Source organism: Miscanthus floridulus, chromosome 7, assembly GCF_019320115.1.
Source record: "Miscanthus floridulus cultivar M001 chromosome 7, ASM1932011v1, whole genome shotgun sequence".
In the NCBI taxonomy this organism is placed as follows: domain Eukaryota; kingdom Viridiplantae; phylum Streptophyta; class Magnoliopsida; order Poales; family Poaceae; genus Miscanthus; species Miscanthus floridulus.
In genome coordinates, this window is record NC_089586.1 from 126,121,433 (window position 1) to 126,148,997 (window position 27,565).

The 27,565-nt window shown below is 40.8% G+C and overlaps 2 protein-coding genes and 1 pseudogene across 2 annotated transcripts; 2 read left to right on the forward strand and 1 right to left on the reverse strand.

Annotated features, from left to right (window-relative positions):
* The first annotated feature begins 684 nt into the window (after nt 1-684).
* Nucleotides 685-6,644, forward strand: LOC136467883 (ATP-dependent DNA helicase Q-like 3). Its single transcript, XM_066466691.1, has 22 exons — nt 685-854; nt 1,066-1,174; nt 1,270-1,417; nt 1,537-1,644; nt 1,743-1,750; nt 1,837-1,920; nt 2,173-2,313; nt 2,405-2,439; nt 2,520-2,603; nt 2,696-2,784; nt 3,090-3,242; nt 3,345-3,441; nt 3,602-3,605; nt 3,691-3,840; nt 3,907-3,999; nt 4,081-4,146; nt 4,220-4,347; nt 4,479-4,567; nt 4,674-4,804; nt 5,014-5,051; nt 5,717-5,788; nt 6,086-6,644. Exons 1-22 carry the CDS (start codon nt 760-762, stop codon nt 6,642-6,644), a joined length of 2,481 nt encoding a protein of 826 aa, XP_066322788.1. The 5' UTR covers nt 685-759.
* A 170-nt stretch (nt 6,645-6,814) lies between these two features.
* Nucleotides 6,815-10,955, reverse strand: LOC136467882 (uncharacterized). Its single transcript, XM_066466690.1, has 8 exons — nt 10,619-10,955; nt 9,856-10,338; nt 9,368-9,565; nt 8,972-9,244; nt 8,695-8,797; nt 8,165-8,283; nt 7,847-8,023; nt 6,815-7,736 (listed from the first exon to the last, which is right to left on the reverse strand). The coding sequence occupies exons 2-8, from the start codon at nt 10,165-10,167 to the stop codon at nt 6,954-6,956; spliced, it is 1,965 nt and encodes a 654-aa protein (XP_066322787.1). The 5' UTR covers nt 10,168-10,338; nt 10,619-10,955; the 3' UTR covers nt 6,815-6,953.
* Nucleotides 10,956-25,726: 14,771 nt separating this feature from the next.
* Nucleotides 25,727-27,047, forward strand: LOC136464655 (uncharacterized; annotated as a pseudogene).
* Nucleotides 27,048-27,565: the final 518 nt, after the last annotated feature.

Here is a 27,565-nt window from a genome sequence, read left to right on the forward strand (position 1 = left end):
TTTAATTTAAGGTTGGACCAAACTTAATTAAATCTAACTAAAATTGCTAGCTCATTACCATTAGCAGGAGCGCAACAACAAATCATATATCCCGTCGAAACACATGGGTGTGTTTGCTACTCCATCCATATAAAATTATAAGATATTTTGGCTTTTCTAGATATATAAATTTTCTATGCACTTAGATTATGTTGCAACACATAGATATGTTTGTTTTTAGATCACACGATATATTTGCTAGTATTACTTAAAATACCCCCTCCATTCCAAAAAGAATGTAATCCTAGGTTTCAAATCTTCTCTCAAAAAGAATATAAATGTAGACTTGAAATAAACTTTTCCAATAGGACCCACCTATTAAAAAAACCACTACATGTCTAAAAACTATCATATTCTATTCATCCATGAGAAAAACATTCTGGAATATGACTATTGTTTTTTAATTTCGAGAATGATAGAGTATGGGTAAATATATAATTTGACACCACTAATCTTAGCTCGAAAATTGAGATTTACATTCTTTCGACAGAGTGAGTAATCGTTACTAAGGCTCGAAGGTATACAAACTAGAACTGTTTCGGGACTTTTGACATTTGGGCCTAGCTGGGCTTATGTCTAGCCCAGCACGACTCCTGGGCCAGTATAATGCTGTTCAAAAGCCCAACACGACGCCCGCCCCGGAACCACCCAGACGCTGACACCGTCGTCGTCGTCGTCCCCACGCAGCCGGTCCGCCTCCCTCTCACGGCGGCACCTCGTATGCGCCGTCCTCCGCCCACCTCCCTCCTCCTCGTACTGGTCTGCAGAGAACTGGAGATCCATCCATCCGGGCTCTGCATTGATTTCTTCTGTTGGTAAGGAAACCTAATCTGCTCCGACTCTAAGAGGAGTGAGTTCTGAGCAATTATATCGAAATCTTCCTTCCTCTCCTCCGCTAGTCCATTCATCAGTGGTCCGTTTACCTTCCTGAGTGGTTCCGTCTTAATCTAATGCACCCATGTATGGTTCGGTCCAATTGATTTCTTCTTCGTCTTTTTTTCTCCTTTTGATGAACTTCTTCATTAGCGCGCTCAAGATCGACCTCAGTCGATGCCGTAGGAATTGGGACACAACAAGGTGCGGGGTGAGAAGTTTGTTTTCCAAGAGATCCGGTTCAACTGGACGCCGCCCTGCAGTAACTCTGTGCCTATTCCGTCACAACCGCTGCAATGCTTTGGGTGATCATGGCATTCGCTGATTCCTTGCGCATTGTGTATTTGTGGTGTTCAGCTCAAAATGAAAGGAGTACTTCAGATTAAGGGGGTATCAGGACGTGAAAAGAAGGCTCCTAAGGAGCTCGAGAGCGTCTTGAACCGATATTTCGGATATTCAGGATTTCGAGGAAAACAACTGGGAGCTATAGAAGCTGTTCTATCAGGTCTGCTCGCTTACTGTGCTTGTGTGTTCTTATATTTATATATATTGGCTAGACTTGAGTTGCTGAGATGTTTCCAACGTTGTGGGTTTTGTTTAATATGTTAAACAATTTATCGGCAGGAAGAGATTGCTTTTGTTTGATGCCAACTGGTGGTGGAAAGTCGATGTGCTATCAGATTCCAGCTCTGGTCAAGACAGGCATTGTTCTTGTCATTTCACCCTTGATAGGTGAACTGATCCGTATATTTTCCATAATGCTATAGCGTTTATTACTTGGAAATTTATACTAACAGATCCTTGATTTGATTGAAAAATCTGCTAACCAGCACTGATGGTAAGATTTATTAGCCATTGATCTCATTTTCCTGTTATTCTTCATATCTCATGGAACATCATGTGCTCAGCATATGAAATTTACAGGAGAACCAGGTTGCCAGCTTGAAAAATAAAGGTATCCCAGCTGAATTTCTCTCTTCAACACAGGCATCTCACACTAAACAAAGGGTATGGTCCCCACACGGTACAAAGTAATGCTCTTCTGGGATAGCTCAATTGATGTGCAAATTTTGGACCCTCCTGTAATCATTCACATCATAACCTCTAACTTGTACACGGCTGATACTCTGAGATTTGGAATTTTTACTTTTGTTTCTGAACTGGGCACTGTCTCTGGTAGCAAAATATGAACAGCTGTTGCATAGCTCTTCTTCTTTTTGGAATTTACAATTTTATTGTATGCATGCTTTCTCTCCTCAGATACATGAAGACCTTGATACTGGTAATCCTTCTTTAAAGTTGCTATATGTCGCTCCTGAGCTTGTTGCAACGTCAGGCTTTACAGCAAAGCTAAAGAAGCTTTACAACAGAGGTCTTCTTGGTCTTGTTGCTATTGATGAGGTCTGAATTAAGCAATGCCTTAACACTTTGTTATTCTTTGATCAGTTATAAATGGCATTTGTTGCTTATTTCTGTTACTTATTTCGTACAGGCTCACTGTATTTCGACTTGGGGCCACGATTTCAGGTATGCAGTGATTTGTATGTGTTTTATGAATACTTACAGTCAATCTTAAAATTAGCGAATCGCTATTTTCTTGAACGCAGACCTAGTTACCGCAAGCTTTCATCATTGAGGAAGCAGTTCCCAGATATCCCTTCGTTAGCTTTAACTGCAACTGCTGTCCTGAAGTAATGCAACCTGCCAACCTCATCTTTTATCTCTTTACTTTTTCCTCTCAATATTATCATGGTCTCATTTGCTCATTTTTTTCCTACGCCAGGGTCCAGAAAGATGTGATATCATCACTGTGCTTGCAAAATCCAGTAATTCTTAGAGCTTCATTTAATCGACCCAATATATTCTATGAAGGTAACCTTTTGATTTTATTGATCATTTATTTGCCTAGCGGTGCAAGAACTTGTCAACATGAAGGTAGCACTTAGCATCAAGACCCTATCCTTTAGTATTCCACATAAGAAATCCGTTATAGAAACTAATTCAATTGTTGTTCCCGTATAGATTAGGGTGCATTATTTTCTTAATTTCGACACTGTTATATATTTACTTTCTATAGGTCTTCAAATAATCATTGATTCATTGTTGATTAAAATATTCATCTGCCTCTATGTTCTGTTCTCCCTTAATGTATGAATTGTGTTATGAACTAATTGCAGTTCGTTGCAAGGATCTTCTTGATGATGTTTACTCTGATATATCAAATTTACTGAAGTCAAGCGGAAATGTTTGCTCAATTATATATTGTCTTGAACGGGCAGCTTGTGATGATCTAAGCATGCATTTGTCACAGCAGGGTGTCTCTTCTGCTGGTATGCCGATTAAAGTCATAATTAGCGGTTAATGACTTCAAGTTGTAGCGAGATTGTTGCACTGGAATTCTTCTGGTGTTTCTATGTGCATCTCCTTAATAGCTTATCATGCTGGCCTAAATAGCAAAGTGCGAAGTTCTATTCTCGATGACTGGCTTTCATCGAGAACTCAAGTCGTTGTTGCAACTGTAGCCTTTGGGTATTGCTTCTCTTCAGTTCTTTTTACGCCATTTCACTCATTTGTATGCTGGTTCCTTGTTCACAAGTTTCAATTCTTAGAACTAATGTTTTTCCATATTTCATGTATATTTCTGCTTCGATATGACACTAACTATTGGTTTGTGGATGCTGCTCCACAGGATGGTACATAATACTCCTGTTGCATTTTATCACGTTCCTGTTTCTGCAGAAGTGCTTGTTCATATATTGTCCTTATTGTATTTTTTAGGGTATTGATAGACAAGATGTCCGTATTGTATGCCACTTCAACTTGCCTAAGTCAATGGAATCCTTCTACCAGGAGTCAGGTCGAGCTGGTCGTGATCAACGACCTTCAAGAAGTGTTTTGTATTACAGATTAGATGACCGGAGGAGAATGGTAACTAGTTTTCAAACAATATATTTTACATTTTGAACAGTAGAACTGACATGTGTGGTTTGACAGGAATTCATTTTGAGAAACCCCAAAACTAACAAATCACAGCCGTCTTCCTCTTCAAATGAGCTTTCTGAGAAGGCTCTAGCTGACTTCAGTCAGGTTCTTACTGTCAAACATATATATTGGTGTACTGGGCCATGCAGTTGATTCAAGTTTATTATGTTGCCTCTCTTGATGCAGATTGTTGACTACTGTGAAAGTTCTAGCTGCCGGCGAAAAAAGGTCATTGAGAGCTTTGGAGAGAAAGTATGAGAACAATCCTGAACTTGTCAATATGTTTTCTGCTTTATGTTACGGAATTATCTTTAAAATTGTTTAGGTACGACCAACTTTATGCCAACGCTCATGCGATGCTTGCAAGCACCCAAACTTAGTGTCATCACGTCTGGAGGAACTCCGTCGTGTGCCCAACTGTCGCTTTAATAAGATCTCCCCAGTGTTCCAAAGGTACTTGACAAGGCTTGGCTGTATTTTTTTTTAGAATTTTATCTGCTTGATTGATGATTGTAAGTGGGCTTATCCTTTACACTGGCATTTTCTATGCATTGATTTTTTTTTTTTTTTTGTCTGCATGACAGCTCAGTTAAACCAGCACACTTGGACACAGAATTCTGGAATCGTGAAGTTGAGGCAAGCATATCAGCTGAAGACATCTCAGATTCTGATGGTAGAGTTGTAGAACATTACTCTTTTCATTTCATATTTAGAAGGTACCTCTCTGGTTGTTATTTGGATGACTGCAGTGCACTAATATATGCAGTTATTTATGGCAGATGGGAATGAGGTAGTGAGTAGTATAGCCATTTCAAAGGTTCCAGCAAAAACTGGTCTAGATGCAAAATTTAAAGCCCTGGAGCGTGCTGAAAATGCTTATTACCAAGGCAAATGTCAGACCAAGCAGCAGGTGATTCAAATGCTGCCCCTTTGTTTTTAGTTATTGTTTGTTTATAAACATCTTATGGAGTGGAATCTCAAGACCTAAGTGACATATGGGGTGGTTTTGCATTTCTTCCATTGATGAAATACTAGTTTTCTATTTGAAAAAACCCTCCCCCTTGTTAGATCTTTCATAACTTAATTACTAATTCTAATTTCAAATGGTGACTATTACAGTGTGGTGGTCTTGCTGACAAGAAAAGCATCTCTCAGACGCTAAGAGATGCATACAACAACAACAACAACAAAGCCTTGAAGTCCCAAACAAGTTGGGGTAGGCTAGAGTTGAAACCCAGCAGAAGCAATCAAGGTTCAGGCACGTGAATAACTGTCTTCCAAGCACTCCTATCTAAGACTAAGTCTTTGGGTATATTCCATCCTTTCAAGTCTCCTTTTATTGCCTCTACCCAAGTCAACTTCGGTCTTCCTCTGCCTCTCTTCACGTTACTATCCTGGCTTAGAATTCCACTACGCACCGGTGCCTCTAGAGGTCTCCGTTGGACATGTCCAAACCATCTCAACCGGTGTTGACAAGCTTTTCTTCAATTGGTGCTACCCAAAATCTATCACGTATATCATCGTTCCGAACTCGATCTCTTCTTGTATGACCGCAAATCCAACGCAACATACGCATTTCCGCGACACTTATCTGTTGAACATGTCGTCTTTTCGTAGGCCAACATTCTGCACCATACAACATAGCAGGTCTAATCGTCGTCCTATAAAACTTGCCTTTTAGCTTCTGTGGTACCCTTTTGTCACATAGGACACCAGATGCTTGCCGCCACTTCATCCACCCTGCTTTGATTCTATGGCTAACATCTTCATCAATATCCCCGTCTCTCTGTAGCATTGATCATAAATATCGAAAGGTATCCTTCCTAAGAGATGCATGCCGGAAAATATTGTTGGATGCTCTTGGACAAGCAAAGCTGCGACTTGGGAATATTCCGTAAGTCTGCTTCCAGTTTGGCACTGTTTGAAAGTGTGGTTTTGACCATTACTCACTTTGCCCAAACTGCTAATTAAAGCATGAGATACATTGGCCCCGTTCGCTGGTCTGAATTTTGGCTGAAACTGGCTGAAAAACACTGTTCCGGCTGAATTGTTGTGAGAGAAAAATACTGTTCCGGCTGAAAAAACAAGCCGAACAATCTGAACTTGTTTTTTCTCATGCACTGTATGACTTCAAGAAAACCCTCGATTTTTACATACTTGTTTGTTGTTCCATGACTTGGCATGCTGTCAGGTGCGAAAATGAGGCTTCTGCTACACACCTTGAAACAGAGTGCTTCAAAAAATATGAGAAAGTGGGCAAGACGTTCTACAACTCACAGATAGCCGCCACAGTTCGGTGGCTGTCATCCGCAACATCCAGTCAGATGCACGACCGCCTCCATGCTCTTATCGACCAAACTAAAGATGATGGTGCGCCAGGCTCCCCCGACATTGTCCGAGAGTCACCTCCAGCATCTCCTGAAATCGTCGGCGCAAGGCCAGGAGAAACCAGTAACTATGAAGCTGACGACAAACCGCAGCATATTCGTGAGTTGGAAAAGAGGAATCATTCCAATGAGTCTGCAAAGGGTGCTGCGGCATCGACTGTGAACATGGAGCTCCCCGCGATACCAACTGGGAACATGGCGCTCCCCCCGATACCAACGTTCAGAGAATTCTTGAGCCAAAAAGGAAGGGATCGGGCAAAGAGCTATTCAAGTTCTAATGCGGCGAACCAGCCTTCTGGTATTCGTAGGAAGTCTAGTGGTCAGGTTGATAAGGAAGAAACCAGCAAGAGGATGAAATCATGAATGTCTGTCGGGCAACTTGATTTTTTTTTTGGGTCTTTTCATCACTGATCAAACATTGCAAATTTACGTTGTAGTAAAGCATTCCTGAATTCTCATGATGATTTTCCTTATCTAGTTTGTACAGTGAAAAGGGTGTCCTTAGCTTCTCGTACGGATGAAATGCATCAAGAAACAGGGCACAGTAGAGTTGTGGCAAACAGTGGTAAATTTAAGTAAGTTAAATACACATGTCGGCCCTAGCATCCTATTTGATCAGCTCTTACAACGGTCAGCTACACCGGACTATCTGTATCAAACTTCTGTATCGAACTATGTAGTGTTAAGCCTATCACCCATAGGATCCGAGGAATCCTTCTCAAGCTCAGCGATCAGCTGCTCAATGTTTCTTCTGTATATAGGCATGTAATGATCATTGACCATCATCTTCGAAAGCCTCAGCTTGCCGTACAGAGATCTTGGCGTCAAGAAGATCCCCATGCTGCTATGTGACTCCCCATTCGTCGCATCATCCTGATGAACATCGGGCTCCTCTTCATGGACTGCTTCTTCCCTGCTGGAGGTTAATATATGCATGATCTTTCCAGGAGGGTAGAACCTATGCACTTCCTTGGTCTCACTGAGCACATCTTCAGCCACGCCACCCACCTCCTCAGCAATTGTACTTTCAGTCATATCTTCCACTATGTCATCATCTTCTCCTTCCCTCTTCCGGTACAACTCACTTTCAAGTTGCTGCCACAGCTCCACATCAGTCATCCTGTCCTCGTCATGGTGATCGCCGATGTCATCATCGCTATCTACCTTGTCATCTACCAAGCCAATAGCATCGACCGCCACAGCAACGGAACTCTGAACCTCTTCTGGTACAGCTTCTGATGTAACTGCCTCTGAGGTTTCTACGGTTGTTTCAGTCAACAGCGAAGTGGATTCGGATCCACCGCTTGTAGATGCTCTTATTTCCTCTGATGTGACAGTTGAAGTAGATGAAACATTATTTCGCCGTCTTGGCCCAATACAAGCCCATGAAGATAGTTGCAGTCCAGGTCTTGTCCATGCTGCCTGCGCTACACTGCGAGCTCTCCTCATTACAACCTGGCCATAAGAATATTATCACTGGAGGTCAAGGACAGTGAACACGTTTGAAACTAGAAGACAACTAAGCTTCCTGAAGATGGTGTAACATATGAAGCTTTGAAGGTAACCTGTGTCCCGGTAGATACAGGTCTTAAGATAGCGCCAGCACCAGCTACTCTTGCTTTAGCATTTGCCATAGAAGGAAGTCGCGATCCCAAGGCTGATGCTGAACGATAAAAAGTGCTTAGGATTCTGGTTTGTTCAATTTGGTGACAGAGATCATTTAGCCAAGCAGATGCTGTAACCTGTTATGAAGGATATTGTCATCATCTCATGGTCTACAGAAGAAGTACAGTCAATGCATGTGTGCTAATAAATTTCTATCTAGAAAAGAAAACCTATATTATCATGAGGGATTAACAAAGTCAGGGATATCAGTAACAAACCTCTGAACGAAGATCATCTACTGATGCAGCAGAAAATGTTGGAACTAAATCAGCTCCGTTGATGACTGTAGTGATAAAACGCACACCTGACTCTGCCAGTTCCCATGTCATACATGCAGCTGCAAAACAGAGCATCGTCTAAGAAACACATATATTCCTTAATATCTCTACATAGTTAAATGGAATTTAAGTTTATCCAATATTCTAGTATGATAAAAATATTAAATTTAGGATACATAACTTATAACAGTTCCAATCATAATATCAGCTAAGGACTTATCTACAACATACTTCTAACATTTGGATTTTTATCAATAGAGTTACAGCACCAATCACAAGTTCAGAAGCAGTCTGTACTACTATACCAACCTGCTGCTGTGAGTATGAAAACATGACACAAGCAAGCAAGTATATATGGTAACAAAAATGAGAAAATGCCAATTAAAATTAGAAAGAATGCACAGATCATTTTCATGATTGATTGAGAAATTAATGTTCTAAAAGAGAAAAAACAAACATAGCATGCAAACCTGGAGCAAATGCCACACAAGTAGTAGAGGTAAACTCCTTCTGCTCCCTCAGGATGTATGTCAACAGAGCAGCTGTACCACCCCCCAGTGAATGTCCAACAACCTACATAGATTTGCCAATTGCCATGAACACCCATAGATTGCAACACTTTGAAAGAGGCATGTAAACATACTAACATAGTTATGATGCATTAAGTCCTAAATAGGTTATGCTGTAGTGATGCTCGTACTCTAGCATCAGTCAGAGAATAAAGAAGAGCTACGAAATAACTAATACCTTTATTTTGAAGTCTGGGTACATGTGCAATGCTTGTGCCAGACAAGGCCCTGAGAGCTTCGCAATCCACCTAGCAGCCGCAACCATCCCAAAATGAGCATATCCTAGTACTAAGTCGCTAACACCACCTTCCTGTACAATTGTATGGTGAAATGGAACCACAGCACCAGTGGCAGCTGTTAATGTATCTCTGATGCTATGAGTTCCCCTAATTAATAGAAGTATGGACTTTTTGTCTCTATCAAGCAAAATGGTGAAAGCTGGCTTCAAAATCTGCAAGGAAACCACAGAAATTCCTGGATCAACGCAAGTAGACCGTGTTCTTGTGCATAACTATTGGAATACAATGTCAGCAACAGAATGGCCATAAGAAAACAACAGATAGTTTTCACTCACTCCTGCTTTAGGTTCTTGCATAAGAACATCCTCCGCAGAGTAGCCAGTCGCCTCCAAAAACAACGGGAATGGCTTTTTGGAGAAATGCCAGCAAAGTGTCAGCAAATTGAGAAGATACTTTAAGTCAGAAATTACGTCAGCTCCTTTGAGCTCCACACTATCATTTCCAGCGTATATGCTTGCTACAGATAGGTTTCCCTGGAACACATTTCAGAAGCAGAGCTATCAGAAACTTTGTAGGAGTATTGGCAATCACAATGCAATCTGTATTTTCAGTTCATCAAATAACAGAACTAATCAAATTTCACAATAGACAGCTCTGTCCTGGTTATGTATTGTCATAGAGGAAGGCTTTAAAGGATGACATAGGCAAAATAGGAGTGAAATGCCAAGCTTCAATGTACAGCACTCCACATTGGTTTTCAACCTCCAAGAACCAGAACAAGATCAAATGAAACAAAACTACCAACAAAGTGTGAGCCACCAACCTGTCTCTTGAGGAGGAAACTGATGCCGAAAGCTAGGTCACCGATCGGCCACTTCCCAAGGGTCTCTGAATACGTGAACCGCAGCGTCTCTGACAGCGTCGAGATAGTCTCAAGCCAGGTGGCAGGGGCACGGACGTCCCTCCGCGACACCCGGCTCCTGCTGGGAGAACCCGGCGCGGCCCTGGGCGCCACATCCCTGCTGTTGCTGCACTCCCCTTCCTGATTCAGCCTCTCTGTCTGCAGGCGGCGGTTCAGCGTGTAGTAAAGCAGTGCCGCGGCACCCGCTGCGGTTGCCATTGTCGCTGTCGCCATATCGTGGGGCGCAGGCTGTAGGGGCTTCGTCAGTTGCAATGTACCCCTCCCGGGCAGTTCAAACCCAAAGGTGAAAGGTTATTAATGGCGCAGTCAGACAGCGTTATTTAACCCCCCGAGGCTTCCACTGGCGATGCGATCTTGATCCTTGGGGGCAGTACAAAGTCAAACCTGGTACCACAGACAGAAAAACCGAGTTTTTATTCCAGGAAGGCCATCGATTGGGTGGCACTGATCACCGATTGGATTGGGTGGAATGAACAGTTGAAGCATCCCCACCACATCCAATTGAACAGTAGTACACTAGAGTGATTCACACAAACCACTAATAACAGGTCCAAGTCCAACACAGGTGAACTAAGAAGAAACCGGACGGACACGGGAAAAAAAAAGTACCGAGAATGAAAACAAGAAAATCATCCAGGGAGAGATGTTCGATTGGCGACGTTACCTCGACTGCTCAACAAACGCGCGCGGCAGCGGTCGATCGGATTCGCCTGGGAGGCCGAACCCGCTAGGGTTTTGGGAGGGGAACGGGAGTCCGGAGGCGCCTACCAACCGGTGCGGATTTTGCGGGAGGGAAAGGGAAAGGGAGAGGGAGAGGGAGAGACAACAAATAAGGAGACGGGGCAGGAAGCAGGAGATGGTGGCCAAATTCGCGTCGAATCTTGCGGGGCGGCGACGGCGGATGGGGAGGGGAAGAAGGGCTTCCGTCCCGCCGGACGAGGAGCGTTTCCTTTTGTCCTTTCCGGGAAGAAGCGGTTGCGCTAGGGGAGCTGCTGCCTCTGCCTGCCGGTGACCGATGGGACCCGCGTTGGAGCGGTGGGTTTTCTTTGCGGTGCGGCAGGGCAAAGCAGCCAGAGACAACCCAACGCGCAAGACACGGTGGGTGGCCGACCCAGGACGCGAGCCGCGTTTGGACGTCGGGTTGCTTCGAGGGAAGGCCAAAAGCCCACGGACGTTCCAAGGGGTTTGTCGATAGAGCAGAGGCGCAGCCAGTTTGGACCCGCAGGTCTACTTTTATGTCAAACGTGCTCCTCTCAATTTAGTTTCTGGATTTAAGGTCTTGTTTAAATTTAGGACTTAAAATTTTAAGGTACCACATCGATTGTCATACGAAGGTGTCATATAGAATGTTCGGATACTAATAAAAAAAATAAATTACAGAATCCGTGAGACAAATTTATTAAGCATAATTAATCCATCATTAACGTATGTGTTACTGTAGCACTAAATTGTCAAAACATGAACTAATTAGGCTTAAAAGATTCGTATCGCAAAATAGTCACAAATTATGCAATTAATTATTATTTTACACTGCAAGAAAATCGAACATCAACGACCTGATCCTAACAACCACGTATAATATGTCGTCGTCGGATGCCATTAGCTGACTTTTCATTGCCTTTAGATGCTTCCCGACGACCACAATTGTGTCGGTCGTTGTCTAGTTTTATAATGTGGTCGCTATCTCTATTTTCCCGGATGGAGTCGATCGAGTTCCGGAATTTTTCCACAATACTTCTTGAAATAATAAAATTATAAAACACGTAGAAACAAAGCTTAACCAGGGATCGAACATGTTACCCGCTGAATACTGATCGGTGACTCAACCACTAGGCAACAGCTAACGTTTCATTCAAAGGAAGGAAATATATTATTTTGTAAATCAAATTTAGAAGAATATTAAGTTGAATAAAAGCTTCATCTAGTAGTTCCATAAGAATGGAGTAAATCTAAATCAGCTACTCCATTCGATTTCAAATATTTATCTATCCATACAAAAAAAGTGGCCTTATAGAAAATGACCCCTCTATGTTAAATGTAAATTTTGCTCGGGAACACTGCTCATACATGGTACTTGATGAACACACCGTCAACTCGTAAATTTATTGAACCATATGAATTTGTATTTCTTTGCCACTGGATACACCATCTATTAAAATATTTTAATTTTGCGTTTTGGGAGAGAGAAAGATGGGTGAATAAAATATTTTATGTGCATATATTTTGTTATATTACGAAAAATTTCCCCTCATATATATTTTGGTCTGCCGTATTTGAACAGTATGCACTTCTTTTTTGGCTCTAAAATAACGTGGGATGCTGATCCATTCTGTTTTGGCGCTAAAAATGCGGAATTATCTATTCACTTTTGGTGCAAACTTCATTTTTCTGCAGGTACATAAATGAGAAGTCTCGTATCTATCTAACCTTTGACCACCGCTGAGCTGTTCAGAGCCTAGCGATCCACAAGGATGGTTTCTACAGCGGCGCGGATCATAGAGCCGCCGCCTCACCGGCCCCTCCTGCGGCGGCCGTCGTCTCGTTGCCCTTTTATCCCTGTGCCTCATGACGCAGCAGTCCACCGCTTCCCTGCACCTCCTCCCGCCGTCATCTCCTCCGAGCGCGGATCTTACAGCCGCCGCCTCACCGGCCCTTCCTGCAGCGGCCGTCCTCGCCGCCCTTGGGAATGTCCAACGGTCTCCGGAGGAGTGCTTCTCTACTTGTACTGCAGTGGCCTCCCCATCGTTGTCCACTGGTGCCTCTTGTGGGTCAGTCAACTTCAATTTCCATCTCCCTAATCCTATTTCTCTGCATTGATATGATATAAAACCCTGCACCTGAGGATCTGATGCCCCTTTTTTCACTTGAAATTAGCTTTACTGATTTGATATTGTGTAAACAACTGAACGTGTAGCAGTTGTAGATACAAATTAATTTCATAATTTTGCAATGCAGATGATAGATATCTCTGTTATAGTATGTTGATAACCATCTTGTTATAGAGATCCAAAATTACACGTTTTGCTTGATTATAGTTCTTTTCTTTTAAGCTGCAGTTGTGTAGAGAGAAGGTTGTTCTGGACATTGCATCCTGTGGTCCTAAACAAGGCAGTATGTATCCTCTCTTCATTACCTAATTCATTGTTCTGCAAGTGTTTTTTTGCCTTTTGTTAAGCTTTGACAGTGATGTAGGCTTAATTGATCTAAACAAAGATGATAGATCGGCTCTATTTTGACTCCATATTTATTCATATTTACATTTGTTTATTACTTACTTTTGCTGTATCAATCTAAGATCATCTAAACAAGCGTGCATTTTGATTCCAGGATTCTAACTGAGGCATTTGTGTCAAAAAGTCATGGATGCAGGGATTGTAATTGAGGGCAAATTTTGATTACTCATAGTTCTTTGTTTTTTTCCTGCAGTTGAGAGGCTGTAGGGTGTTCTCAAAGACAGTGCATTCTCTGATCCTAAAAAGGCAGTATGTATTTGCTCTTTATTATTAAAACCTCTTTACTGTGAAAATTTGAAAGAATGTGGAATCTGAAACTGCTGCCTGGTGGCTGATTTCCATTCACTTAGGCCTGTAGATACCTCTATTTTGACTCCATATTTATTCTATAGTCAATCATATATATGCTATATGGCACCAAGTAAGGCATGGATGGACCTAGTTGATGATCGTATTAGTGATGAATGTTTAGATGGAAACACCTCAAAAAAAAGATACTTATTTGGCTGGTGTTAAAAAGTTCCTAGACTATGCCTTCAGTAGGACTGGTGGGGATGTTGAAATCAAATGTCCACGTGTAGGATGTTGCAATACATACTCTAGGTCTCGTGAAGTAGTGTATTCTCATCTTAAAATCTTTGGAATCATAGAAAACTATAGATTTTGGTATCATCATGGAGAAGTTTCGGGTGAAGCTGAGTCAGATTCAGAAGTCGAAGAGCATCCTGATTCCCATGGAGCAACTAAAGAAGGTTATAATGGAATGGAGGAGCTACTAATGGATTTATTTCCCCAGCAAATTAATCGGCCAATTAATGAAGGTACAACACATACATCTCCAAACGAAGCATTTGAAGAACAGCCAAATGATGAAGCGCGAAAGTTCTATAAACTCCTTGATGACTTTAACCAGCCTCTCCATGAAGGGTCTCGTACTTCCAAACTATCTGGTATAGTTAAATTGCTTAATACAAAGAATTTGGGGAAGTGGAGTAACAAGTCCTATACCATGTTAGTGGAATTAATCTGTAAGGACTTCCTACCAGAAAACTCTACTTTGCCAAATTCTTATTACAAAGCAAAAAAATCATGAAGGACCTAGGACTAAGTTACCAGGAAATCGATGCTTGCAAAAATGATTGCATGATGTACTTGGGAGATGATATAGGTGCTCAGTTTTGCAAAGTATGTGAAAGATCAAGATGGAAGAAAAGTAAGCACTCTGGTGAAGACATGGTATCAACCAAAGGGAAGAAGATTGCAGAAAATACTATGCGATATTTTCCTATTACGCCAAGACTTCAGCGACTATATATGTGTAGGAAAATTGCATTTTTCTGTAGATGGCATATAGAGGGCAGGGTAGATGATGGTGTGATGCGTCATCCTACTGATTCTAAAGCATGGAAACATTTTGATGAGTCCCATCCTGATTTTAAATCTGAACCTCACAATTTAAGGCTATGCCTTGCCGGTGATGGTTTCCAACCATTTTCTACCACTAAAACCTCATATAGCATTTGGCATATATTCCTTGTTCCTCTCAATTTGCCACCTTGGCTGTGCACAAAGCAGCAAAATGTATTGCTTTCTGTGTTGATTTCTAGGCCAGATGGTCCTGGGGATGCAATTGATATTTACCTGCAACCATTGATTGACGAACTGATTGCGCTATGGGAGGACGTGTTGACACCTATGATGCATCAACAAAGACCAATTTCAAGCTTCGAGCAGCCCTTCTTTGGATGGTTCATGACTTCCTAGCATATGGAAATCTATTTGGACATAGCACTAAGGGGCAGCTGGCTTGTCCTGTTTGTCAGAATAAAACTTGCTCATTGTGGTTATCAAAGGGTAAAATTTTTTGCTACATGGGCCATCGACGATTTCTTCCTAAAGATCATAAATGGAGAAAAGATAAAGCATCTTTTGATGGTAATAGAGTTTCGTGACCCACCAGAGCCATTAACCGAAGATGAGGTGCTACAGCAGGTGAACAATCTAGAAGGGATGGTCTTATCAAAAGATCCTAGTAAGAAGACCAAGATATCACACAGTGAAAGAGGAGATAATTGGTTAAAGAAAAGCATATTTTTTCGTTTATCTTATTTCAACACACTTTTGCTGCATCATAATCTAGACGTGATGCATATAGAAAAGAATATCTGTGAGAGTATTCTTGGAACTCTTCTCAACATAATAGGAAAGACAAAAGATAATGCTGATAGTCTTCTTGATTTGCAACAAATGAATCTAAAGCCACATCTGCATCCTATTGAAGATGGTGGCAAGACTGATCTTCTGCCAGCACCTTATGTTCTCCCTCCAGAAAAGAAGTCAACACTATTACAGTTCTTCAAAGAATTGAAAGTTCTAGATAGCTTTTCTTCTAATCTTAGTCGATGCGTTAATTTGAAGGAGCAAAAGCTTTCTGGATTAAAGAGACATGATTGCCATGTCATCTTGAATCATATACTTCCTTTTGCATTACGAGGACTTTTACCAACAAGTATTTATGAATCTTTGGTAGAGCTTTCCCAATTCTTCTGCACATTGAACTCCAAAGCATTATCAGTTGAACAGTTGAAGCAACTTGACTCTCTAATAGCAAGAACATTATGTAAGCTCAAAATGGAGTTTCCTCCTTTTTTTGATCCAATGGTGCATTTGCCTGTCCATTTGGCTACTGAGGCTTTGATTGGTGGACCTACAGTATATCATTGGATTATCAATTTGAGAGACAAATAAAATTTCTGAAATCTCTAATTCGCAACTTGGCTCACCCTAAGGGTTCGATAGCAGAGGGATATATTGCATATGAATTTATAAACCTGAGTTCGAGGTACTTGGATGATGTAGAGACAATGCACAATCGCGATGGATGAATCAATGATACATCAGACCAAGAAAACTTCTATTTATCAATATTCTCTTCTACTGGACGACCACTTGGTGCTCACAAAACACGGGATCTTGATATGCTTGAGTTACAACAGGCTCGTATTTATGTACCTAGGAATTGTGACGAGGTCCAACCATTTATAAGGTATTGTTTTTATATGTCATTCTTATTCTAACATACTCTTTTATCTTTACCTACTCTTATTTTTATTTATTATTTATGTAAGAAAAATGGACCCTTGGCCCATTTACTTTGGATTTTGGTGTTTGATGGCCAACACAACCAAATTGGACTAATGAATTTGCAAGTGATTATTTTGAAGTTCAATAGGATGCAAGACATGACTTGGACAAAGGCAACGTGATGATCCAATGATCAACACCATAAGCAAGACCCTAGAAGCACAAGAGAAGACCCAAGATATCAAGCAAAGTCCAAGAATGAAGATAGGAACCAAGCCGTACGCAAGATCGCGAAGAAACAAGCTCACAGAGGTGACCGGACGCTGGAGGAAAGTGACCGGACGCTCCGATCAAGAGGCTCGGCAACAAGCGTGACCGGATGTTGGACCGAACGCTAGCGGCAGATCGACCGGACGTAGGACAACAGAGTTCGATCGAGTACAGAGAGGTTCTAGAGCGGCGAAAATGCGACCGGACGCGTCCGGTGGCATGTGACCGGACGCTGGCAGCGTCCGATCAGTGGATCACGGCTCCAATGGTCGGGACGACCGGACGCGTCTGGTCAGGACGTGATCAGCGTTCGATCAGTACCAGAAAAGCGGGATTTTGTCCCAACGGCTACTTTCTCAGTGGGGCTTATAAATAGACCCCCAACTGGCCATTTGAAGTGTGTGGAGCTGAGGAAACATATCAAGAGTGTTGATACACCATTTTAGTGATCTCCACTTGCAAAGTGCTTAGTGATTCATTAGGTGATTAGCGTAGGTGCTTTGCGAAGTGCTTAGGTTGATTAGACCACCGCTTATGCATTTGCTCTAGGTTTGGGCCTAGTGTTTAGTGAGGTTTGCAGACCTCTTACCACTCGGTGCTTGCGCGCACCATTGTTGTACATCGGATGGGCTTGTAGTCTTGCGAGATCACACCAACCGCGTTTGTGGTCTGGCCACCACCGTGTATCGGAGGGAATAAGGCCCGCGGCGTTTCGGCTGGAAGCTTGATAGTGAAGACGGCAGGGAGCATCCGGGAGAGGCTTGCCGGAAGGCACGTCGGAGACCCACTTGCGCGTGGGGAAGGCCTAAGGCTATCCACGGAGTTACTCGACTGGAAGCTTGGCCCTTGCGAGGGATTCCTTGCGAGGGGGTCCAACGAAGACTAGGGGGAAGCTTGCACGCTTCTCGATACCTCAGTAAAAATACCGGAGTCGTCGACGGGAGTTTGCATATCTCTACCTTGCTCTTTAGCTTCCGCATTTACATTGATTGCATTACTCCTTTTGCGGTAGAGATAGCAACACACTAGCAAAACCGTAGTTGCACATTTAGATAGTTTATCTTTTGCACATGTTTTGCTAAGATTAGAAAAAAGATCATAGTTTAGAGTTAGATTTTTAAGTTGCCTAATTCACCCCCCTCTTAGGCATCACAGACCCCTTCAATTTATATATGTTGAATTGCAGTGAGTACAGCAATAGTCAAGAGGGCTCTGAGTTGCAGCCATTTACACCCAGCTGGAATCAAAATTTTATTATGTGGTTTAAAGATAAGGTACATGACAATGTTTTTGCTTTAAAACAGAAGTTGTGTAAATTTATTTTAGGAGCTTTACATGATTTATTATCAATTTGCAGGTACATCAGTTACATGAAAATGATAAAAGTCAACAAATGGAAGACCTATTGTCACTGTCACAAGGCCCTATGATAAACATAACTTGTTTTTCTGGCTTCAACACGCATGGATATAGATTTCACATTGAAAGTCTTGATAGAAATCGGTGCACACAGAATAGTGGGGTGGTTGTTATTTCTAAAGAAAATATGGATGGTGACCATGTAGACTACTATGGTGTCTTGACAGAGATACTTGAGCTTCAGTTTTTAGGTGGAAGGCGTGTGCCATTATTTCGCTGCAAGTGGGTTGACATCTTTAATAAAACCCGAGGGATAAACACAAATTTTTATGGTCTTATTAGTGTAAACTTCAAATGTTTACTTCGAACAGATGAGCCATTTGTCTTAGCTAGCCAAGCTTCCCAAGTATTTTATGTTAAGGACAATATAATCAAAGGATGGCACATGGTCTCCAAAATGCATCCACGTGACACTTATGATGTACCCCCTGGAGATTCAGTTAATGAAGGTGATGAAACCCATTAAGAATCCTAATAAACCCACGAAGAGTGATGAAAAGAAAATTCATTTCAATGTTAGAGCAAAAAATTGCTTGTTTGAATCTTCTAGCATGGATATGTTTAACCAAGTGTTCACTTTAAATACAGTACATGAAATTTGGTTAAAACTTCAAGAGCTCCATGGTGGCACAAGTAATGTCCGTGAGCAAAAATATTGTCTAGTTAAACAAAATTATGATTCCTTCGAAATGAAAGATGATGAGCTTGTTCGTGATATATATTGTCGTTTGAATCTAATTATCAATGAGCTCTATTCTATAGGATTAACAAAGCTAGATGATGCAGACATCATGAGGAAGATCATCTCCATGCTACCACAAAAGAAATATGCAAGCATCATCACCATCCTTCACAATATGGAGGACTTGAGTACCATGACCTCGGCCATAGTCATTGGCAAGATAGTGGCATTTGAAATGTCACGCAAGATGGGTCAAGAAGAAGCCTCTTCATCAAGCAAAGGCAAAGCTCTTGCATGTGGCAAGAAAAAGAAGATGAAGGGTAAGCAAGTTGAGACAAGCTCAAGCTCAAGCTCATCAAGTGAAGATAAAGAAGAAGATGAGGATGATGAGGATGATGATGAAGATTCAAGTGATGATCAATCTTCTTCCTCCACCTCCGACCTTGATGAAGAATCAATTAAACTAATCAACAAGGTGGAGAAGATGATCCAAAGGCTCAATGTCAAGGGTGTACCCATCCAAATTTAAGATCTCATTTTCACCAATCAAAGAAATGAGCAAAGAAAGAGAGAATGTTATGGATGCGGCGAGTTGGGACACTTTGTGGAAGTTTGTCCAAACAAGCCCACACCCAAGACAAAGAAGAAGGCATGCAAGAACCAAGCCCTCACATCAATAAGGTCATGGGATGACTCTTCAAATGAAGAACACCATCACAAGAGGCGAGGGCACAAGCACTCATCATCAAGCTCTTCTCGTATGTGCCTTATGGCACGAGGTAACGAAAGCTCATCCTCTAGTGAGAGTGATAGTGATGATGAAATGCCTTTCTTATGATGAACTTGTGTAACAAAATCTTAATTATGCTAAAGTTTGCACTAGTCAACAAAAGAAGCTCAAAAAATTAAAAGAAAAGTTAGATAGTTCACAAGAAGCATACAAAACTTTGCTTGAACAATATGAGAATTTTGCTAATCTCAATGTTGAACTATCTACTAAAATTGAGCAACTTAAAGCTAGTGCAACAACAAATGCATTCACAATCAATGATGAGCAACTTGTAAAGAAAAATGAAAGATTGAAAGAAAAGTTAGCTAGCTCACAAGATGCTTATAAAAGTTTGCTTGCTAAAATGGAAACCTTGTGCAAACATTGTGATGAGCTAACTAATAAAGTTGCTAATCTTGAAGCCGTTAGTTCAACCCCCACCAAGGCATCTAAAAAGAAAAGTTCTATCTTTAACATGTCTAAAAAGGATGCCTCTACTTCTTGTAATGATTTATGTTTAGACTTATCTTTGTGCAACCAAGTTTGTGTTGAGAAAGTTGTTGTAGATACATGCACATAAGAGGTTGCAAAGGAGAATGAGCAACTCAAGCAAGAAGTAGCTCGCCTCACTAAGGACTTGACTCAAGAGAAAGGCAAGGCAAAGCAAGCCCAACTTCATCAAGATAACACCGTCAAGGGAGTGAAGAAGCTTGATGAAGGACAAACCATGGTTTACTATGTGTGCCATAAGGAAGGCCACAAGTCCTATGAGTGCAAGATGAAGAATGGGGGAGGAGCTAAGAAGAAAGAGAAGAAGCAAACAAGCAAGCTCTCCAACACCTACACCAACAAGGTGGACAAGAAGGCCTCCACACCATACTTGTTAAAGAAGAAGAAAAATGACAAGGTGGTGGCCATCAAGGTGAACAAGCAAGCCAACAATGGGGTCAAACACTTTTGGGTGCCAAAGGAAATCATTTCCAACATGAAGAGCACCAAGAAGGTTTGGATCCCTAAAGGAAAGTGAGAAGTCCAATGGACAACGGAGAATTTGGAGACTTGGCAAAAGTATGGATGCATTTCATGGGGTTGCGTCATGATGGATAAAATCATTGCCAAGTGGGTTAGTGGATACTGTGGACCAAAATTCCCCTTCCCATGTTAGGTAACTAGATTTAATTTACTTCAATTGGTATTAGATTTAAATTTTCCTACAATTGGTATCTTTTAGCATCTAGTTACTCTTCATGCCTAGGTTCGCATTTGCGTTCTTATATATTTTGTCATGCATACACTAGGTATTTCATATGGTAGGCTTGCTCGGTTTCATTCTTATTCCTTGGAGCAATTCTACATGGTTTAAAATTGTTTAGGAGCACGGCACATAGCTTGTCCTTCAATTGTTCATCTAATATGTGCCAAAGTCCAAATTGTAGATAATTTCTCCCGAATATCGCCTTCGAAAATAACCCTCACATTCATGTGATGTCATCTTTTATGTGGTATTTTTTATTCTAAAATCAATGTGCATGTTTCCTACAAGTATTTTATACTTGTGTGCACAAATTTAGGAGGAGGTTACTCTACAAGTTGGATGCTTTGAGACTAACACCTTTTCAAGCTTATCATGTGTGTAGTAGTCTCATTGCAAGAAAAATGGAGTGCCCGGAGTTAAGCATCATACTTCAAATATTCACCACCGATTGCAAGTGGTAGAAATCCATGTGGTATTTCTAAACCAATATCATCATGTTGATTTCATTTTGATATTTATATGCTTTCTCCGTGCATTATATAGATTAAATTACCTTGTGCAATACTTTGCCAATTATGCATATGCTTTGCCTTCTATCATATGTATGCATATATTTAGGGGGAGCTTAATCTATATAATGTGAGAGTCAAATTTTGTGACCTATTCCACTCTACACACAAAGGATCACAAAGTTTGACCCTCCCTTGTGCTACTAATGTCTTCCTTTTTGGTGTTTGATTTCAAAGGGGGAGAATTTGGAGGACCAAAAGCAAGCACTAATTTGTAGGACCAAAGCTAGATCATAATAATTTACAAGTAGTAATGGTCTACAAGTGGTGTCTACAAGTGATAATGGTCCGAGAAAGGGAGGATAGTAGATTATGGATTAGCCTATGTAATGGGGAGAATTTGTGGCTTAAATCCATGATACAACATGGGGATTTTTGCAAGGGCAAGATAAGTGTTCGAGTGGTATCTTCTAGTCTTTCAAGTAGTATCTTTTAGCATCATATAACCTTGCCCCTTGCATTGCATCCTAGCAAATAGATAGTTTTTAAATTCCAAATTTTTATTATTTGCTTGCTTTGATCGTGTTGTCATCGATCACCAAAAAGGGGGAGATTGTAAGGAAAATGGACCCTTGGTCCATTTACTTTGGATTTTAGTGTTTGATGACCAACACAACCAAATTGGACTAATGAATTTGCAAGTGATTGTTTTGAAGTTCAATAGGATGCAAGACGTGACTTGGACAAAGGCGACATGATGATCCAATGATCAACACCATAAGCAAGACTCTAGAAGCACAAGAGAAGACCCAAGATATCAAGCAAAGTCCAAGAACGAAGACAGGAACCAAGCCGTATGCAAGATCGCGAAGAAACGAGCTCACAGAGGTGACCAGACGATGGAGGAAAGTGACTGAACGCTCCGATCAAGAGGCTCAGCAACAGGCGTGACCGGACACTAGCAACAGATCGACCAGATGTAGGACAACAGAGTCCGATCGAGTACAGAGAGGTTCTAGAGCGGCAAAAATGCGACCGGACGCGTCCAGTGGCATGTGACCGGACGCTAGCAGTGTCCGATCAGTGGATCACGGCTCCAACAGTCAGGATGACCGGACGCGTCCGGTTAGGATGTGATTAGCGTCCGGTTAGTAGCAAAAAAGCGGGATTTTGTCCCAACGGCTACTCTCTCAGTGGGGCTTATAAATAGACCCCCAACCGGCCATTTGAAGTGTGTGGAGCTGAGAAAACATATCAAGGGTGTTGATACACCATTTTAGTGATCTCCACTTACAAAGTGCTTAGTGATTCATTAGGTGATTAGCGTAGGTGCTTTGCGAAGTGCTTAGGTTGATTAGACCACCGCTTATGCGCTTGCTCTAGGTTTAGGTTTAGTGTTTAGTGAGGTTTGCATACCTCTTACCACTCGGTGCTTGCACGCACTATTGTTGTACATCGGAGGGGCTTGTAGTCTTGCGAGATCACACCAACCGCATTTGTGGTGTGGTCGCCATCGTCTACCGGAGGGAACAAGGCCCGCGGCGTTTTGGCTGGAAGCTTGATAGTGAAGACAGTGGGGAGCATCTGGGAGAGGCTTGCCGGAAGGCACGTCGGAGACCCATTTGCACGTGGGGAAGGCCCAAGGCTATCCACGGAGTTACCCAACCAGGAGCTTGGCCGTTGCGAGGGATTCCTTGCGAGGGGCTCCAATAAGGACTAGGGGGAAGCTTACGCGCTTCTCGATACCTCGGTAAAAATATCGGAGTCATCGACGGGAGTTTTTATATCTCTACCTTGCTCTTTAGCTTCCGCATTTACATTGCTTTCATTACTCCTTTTGCGGTAGAGATAGCAACACACTAGCAAAATCGTAGTTGCACATTTAGATAGTTTATCTTTTGCATAGGTTTTGCTAAGATTAGAAAAAGAGGCCATAGTTTAGAGTTAGATTTTTAAGGTGCCTAATTCACCCCCCTCTTAGGCGTCATGGTCCCCTTCAATTTATATATGTTGAATTGTAGTGAGTACAGCAACAGTCAAGAGGGCTCTGAGTTGCAGCCATTTACACCCAGCTGGAATCAAAATTTTATTATGTGGTTTAAAGATAAGGTACATGATAATGTTTTTTGTTTTAAAAACAGAAGTTGTGTAAATTTATTTTAGGAGCTTTACATGATTTATTATCAATTTGCAGGTACATCAGTTACATGAAAATGATAAAAGTCAACAAATGGAAGACCTATTGTCACTGTCACAAGGCCCTATGATAAACATAACTTATTTTTCTAGCTTCGACACGCATGGATATAGATTTCACATTGAAAGTCTTGATAGAAATCGGTGCACACAGAATAGTGGGGTGGCTGTTATTTCTAAAGAAAATATGGATGGTGACCATGTAGACTACTATGGTGTCTTGACAGAGATACTTGAGCTTCAGTTTTTAGGTGGAAGGCGTGTGCCATTATTTCGCTGCAAGTGGGTTGACATCTTTAATAAAACCCGAGGGATAAACACAAATTTTTATGGTCTTATTAGTGTAAACTTCAAATGTTTACTTCGAACAGATGAGCCATTTGTCTTAGCTAGCCAAGCTTCCCAAGTATTTTATGTTAAGGACAATATAATCAAAGGATGGCACATGGTCTCCAAAATGCATCCACGTGACACTTATGATGGACCCCCTGGAGATTCAGTTAATGAAGGTGATGAACCTGAGGATAATGATGGAGATGATGATGGGGACATGCCTGAAGATGCCTCAGCCATATTGCTCCGTGGAAAGAGAAAATTGCGATGATCCAATGTTTGACATTGCTAGACTAGACATAGGAGCATTTGTCACATTTGCATTAGTTTTGGAACTTTTGCTTGTTGAGTTAGACAACAACTATTATAATATTCAGTGATTTATTTTTCCCATAATCTTTCTTCAATTTTCAATGCAATTGCAAGGTTCAATGCTTACCACATTGACGTTACTCTTGTACTATCACACCACTTATAAATTAATTGATATGGTTGCTATTTGTGCAGGTCCTCACAATGCAATGGGGCAGGTATGGAAATCTCATAGCCGCAGCATTGAAAAGATCACAGTTCATAAGTCTTGGATTGCTTCGTCAACAACAAGTGAGGCGAACCTACCCAAACATTAGTAGTGACACAACAATCCACAACAGTCTAAATGAAGACACCAATAATGTTCATACATCAGTCAGGAAAACTACTCAAGTACTAGAAGCAGGTTAAGGATGTTATATCTAAGTTATCTCTATTTAACTGAAAGTTCATTACAATGTATGTCTAAGAAATAGTTTACATAACCTGTTGTTCCACTTAACATTGTATTCCTATAGATGACTTAGAACATGGAGGAGATACTTTGTCTGATAGGATAGTAAAAGCAAAGAAATCCAAATATGCAAGTCAGCCATGTTCTTCATATGCTAGCGAAAATTCAGATGATGAAGAAGCAACAGATGGATGGCATCGATGGAACAGGAAAACAAAGAAGTTTAAATGTTAGACTCTGGCATCTTAAATGAGTAGAAAATCTATATCGAACTAAATTTCATTATTTACAGTTAGCACTTATGTGTTGCAGCCACCTTCAGTAGAGATGACTGTAGGGCTGTTGATCAAGATAGGATGCTTGCTGGAAGGAGCAGAGATGGCAACATGCCTATTGATCAGTACGGGGCACGTGCTGCAAGGAGTAGCGATGATCACAGGGCCATTGATCAACAAAACACGCATGCTGAAAGGAGACGGATTCCACAGAGTTCTACATGTTCAATGCAGGATGGTATGGAAAAAAATACTTATGTGAAACACTTTGTAGATGAACATTTATTTTTTAACAGTGCATATTGCGACAAAAATTACCAATCATAGATGAAGAAAAATCATAATGAGGTGCTAATAACATTTTTAGGAATAAGAGTTTAGTGCACATGTTACAATACTCATTTACTGATAGATACTCCATTTGGACCATTTACTTTTAGATCAATTATCGGATAATGACAACATGGAAACTGAGGAAGTACAAGAGCAGCAGCGACCTACAGATACATCAAATGGTCTGGACACTAAACCAAGTAAAAAATACTTTTCTTTACCAAAATGAGTTTGACTCTTCTTCTGTATTTGTTTTAGGTGGCAAAACAGTATAGAAATGGTGAGGCCATGGAAGAAATAAATGTAAGAAGGTTGCAAAACTAAAGGTAGGCGAGAAAATTAAAGTAATGTTCTACAACAATCGGGCTTTATCTAAAACATTCCCAAGATAGTTGGGTAGAATATTCCATGATTCTAACATTACTCCAATCAGAGTGAAGAAATGGACTGATATAAGTCCAGCAGCTCAAAAACACATTTTTGATGCAATTAAGGTACATGCTTCCTTACATATATATAAGTCAGCATACTTAGTTTTTTCCTTCAAGAATCTTGTACTCATATTGAAACATTGGTTTAATATCTATGCAGGACAAGTATGAAAATGCAAATCCAGACATTGAAATTGATGTATACAAAGCTGAGATCATGGAGCATGCTAGAGATCTATGGAATAATTGGCGTGGAGACTTGAATCGGCAATTTGTGAAGCCAGCAAGGAATATGTAGCAAGCTATTATTAAGAACTGCCCTAAAGGGATTAAAAAACCTGATTGGGAGTGGCTTGTCAAGGAACATTTCTACAGCAAGGATTTCATAGTAAGTGTTAATCTTCTCACTTACATAGTAACAACTTGTGTGTTGCACATTTTATCCCTTGTGACTATGGTTAGTAAAATTATTTCATGGAACTGTAGGATAAGAGCAAGAGAAACTCCAAAAACAGATCCAACTTGAAAATTCTTCATCACAGTGGTAGCAAACCATACAGACAGATCATATGGGACAATGTATGTATAGTATTCTGCGCTCACTTTTTCAGTTATTAGCTCTCGTTACTTGTGTTTTGATGTTCTACCTGTAATAGGGTGGCAAGGAAAACAATCCTCCAACTTTGGATAAATTATTTTCTCTCACTCACATGAAGGATGTCACCTTTGTGGATTCTGAAACCTCTACCAAGCACATAAGTTTATAGTTGCCTTTGGATTCATTTTGTGAGGCATTATTGTAGATTAGTTACAAATGTATTCGGATATATCCCTGTTACACAAGAATAAATACACATTTGTTGGTAGAAGCACCTAATTCTAATTGCTTTGTTCACAGGCAAAGATTGAGGTGGAAAGGCTACTGAACCCTTCCCTTTCTAATGTGGAACTTATGGATAAGTGCTTTGAATCAAATAGGCGTGACCATGTTGTTGGTTATGGTGGTGGAATAAAAGCAAGAGACTTACGGAGTCCGATTGTTACCAAAGCTGAACTGATAGAAAAGCGTACATAGTCTGAATAGGAAAAGAAAGAACTTCAAGAAGATAATCGAGCACTTCATGAGGAAAATCGAATGATTACCAATCGTGTTAATCGAATGGAAGAAGAATGAGCAGAATTAAAGCGTAATATGAGTGCTAGTTCAGCTCATGAATAAAAAGTGATCATCTGTAAGTATCTACACCTAGAAAGATTATTTATACCAGATCTCTTTATTTGATTTTATTTGTTTGTTGTTGATATGAAATTTGCATATTGCAGGGAGCAAGATGAAGAGCAACATTAGCAGCATGACCTCACAATTGTTCATGAGAAGGCATTTGATGGGTGAATCCCTTCAAGCATAGCTTAGTGCTACCTTGTTATTTGTAGTCTTAAGTCAGCTACTATTTGTTTCATGTTTTGGATTGTATTTACCCCCTTGGTCACATGAACCATCGAGGACCATTGTGAAGTTGAGTTTGTGGAATGTTGCAAATTAATTAATCTATAAATTGCCTATTGTGAAAGCATGCCATTGTTTATGTCGCATATTGGTTGCTGATGCTATTGCCATTCCAATATAAAATTATTAGTGATAAATGTGTGGTTGTTAATGCTATAAAAGTGGTCACTACTACCCTCCATATAGTACATATAGTACCTTGTAAAAACAACTAGTGACCACAAATGTGGTTGTTAATGCATTATGGTAGATGGCACTATGATATTAACAATGACGAATGTGGTTGTTGTTAATATAAATGTGGTTGTTAATGCTATAGTATCAACGACCACATATTATCCCGTAGTTGAAAAGTTAACGACGGGAAATTGTGTGTGGTCGTTAATAGTATTAACGATGGAGCCTTTAACGACCATGGACGACCACCACAGATCGACTTTTAACGACCACATATCCCAACGTTAATACCACTTTTTCTTGCAGTCTTTAGTCTATATTTAATACTCCATGCATGTGTCCAAACATTCGATAGGATAGGGAGTAAACTTT

Coding starts and splice junctions, on each gene's coding strand:
- LOC136467883 (XM_066466691.1), top strand. CDS start 760: ATGCGCCGTCCTCCGCCCACCTCCCTCCTCCTCGTACTGGTCTGCAGA. Junction 2,440..2,519: donor ACTTGGGGCCACGATTTCAG/GTATGCAGTGAT, acceptor TCTTGAACGCAG/ACCTAGTTACCGCAAGCTTT. Junction 3,841..3,906: donor TAGATGACCGGAGGAGAATG/GTAACTAGTTTT, acceptor GTGGTTTGACAG/GAATTCATTTTGAGAAACCC.
- LOC136467882 (XM_066466690.1), bottom strand. CDS start 10,167: ATGGCGACAGCGACAATGGCAACCGCAGCGGGTGCCGCGGCACTGCTT. Junction 9,566..9,855: donor GTTTCCTCCTCAAGAGACAG/GTTGGTGGCTCA, acceptor AATGTGTTCCAG/GGAAACCTATCTGTAGCAAG. Junction 8,284..8,694: donor TTGTGTGGCATTTGCTCCAG/GTTTGCATGCTA, acceptor TCTGTTTTGCAG/CTGCATGTATGACATGGGAA.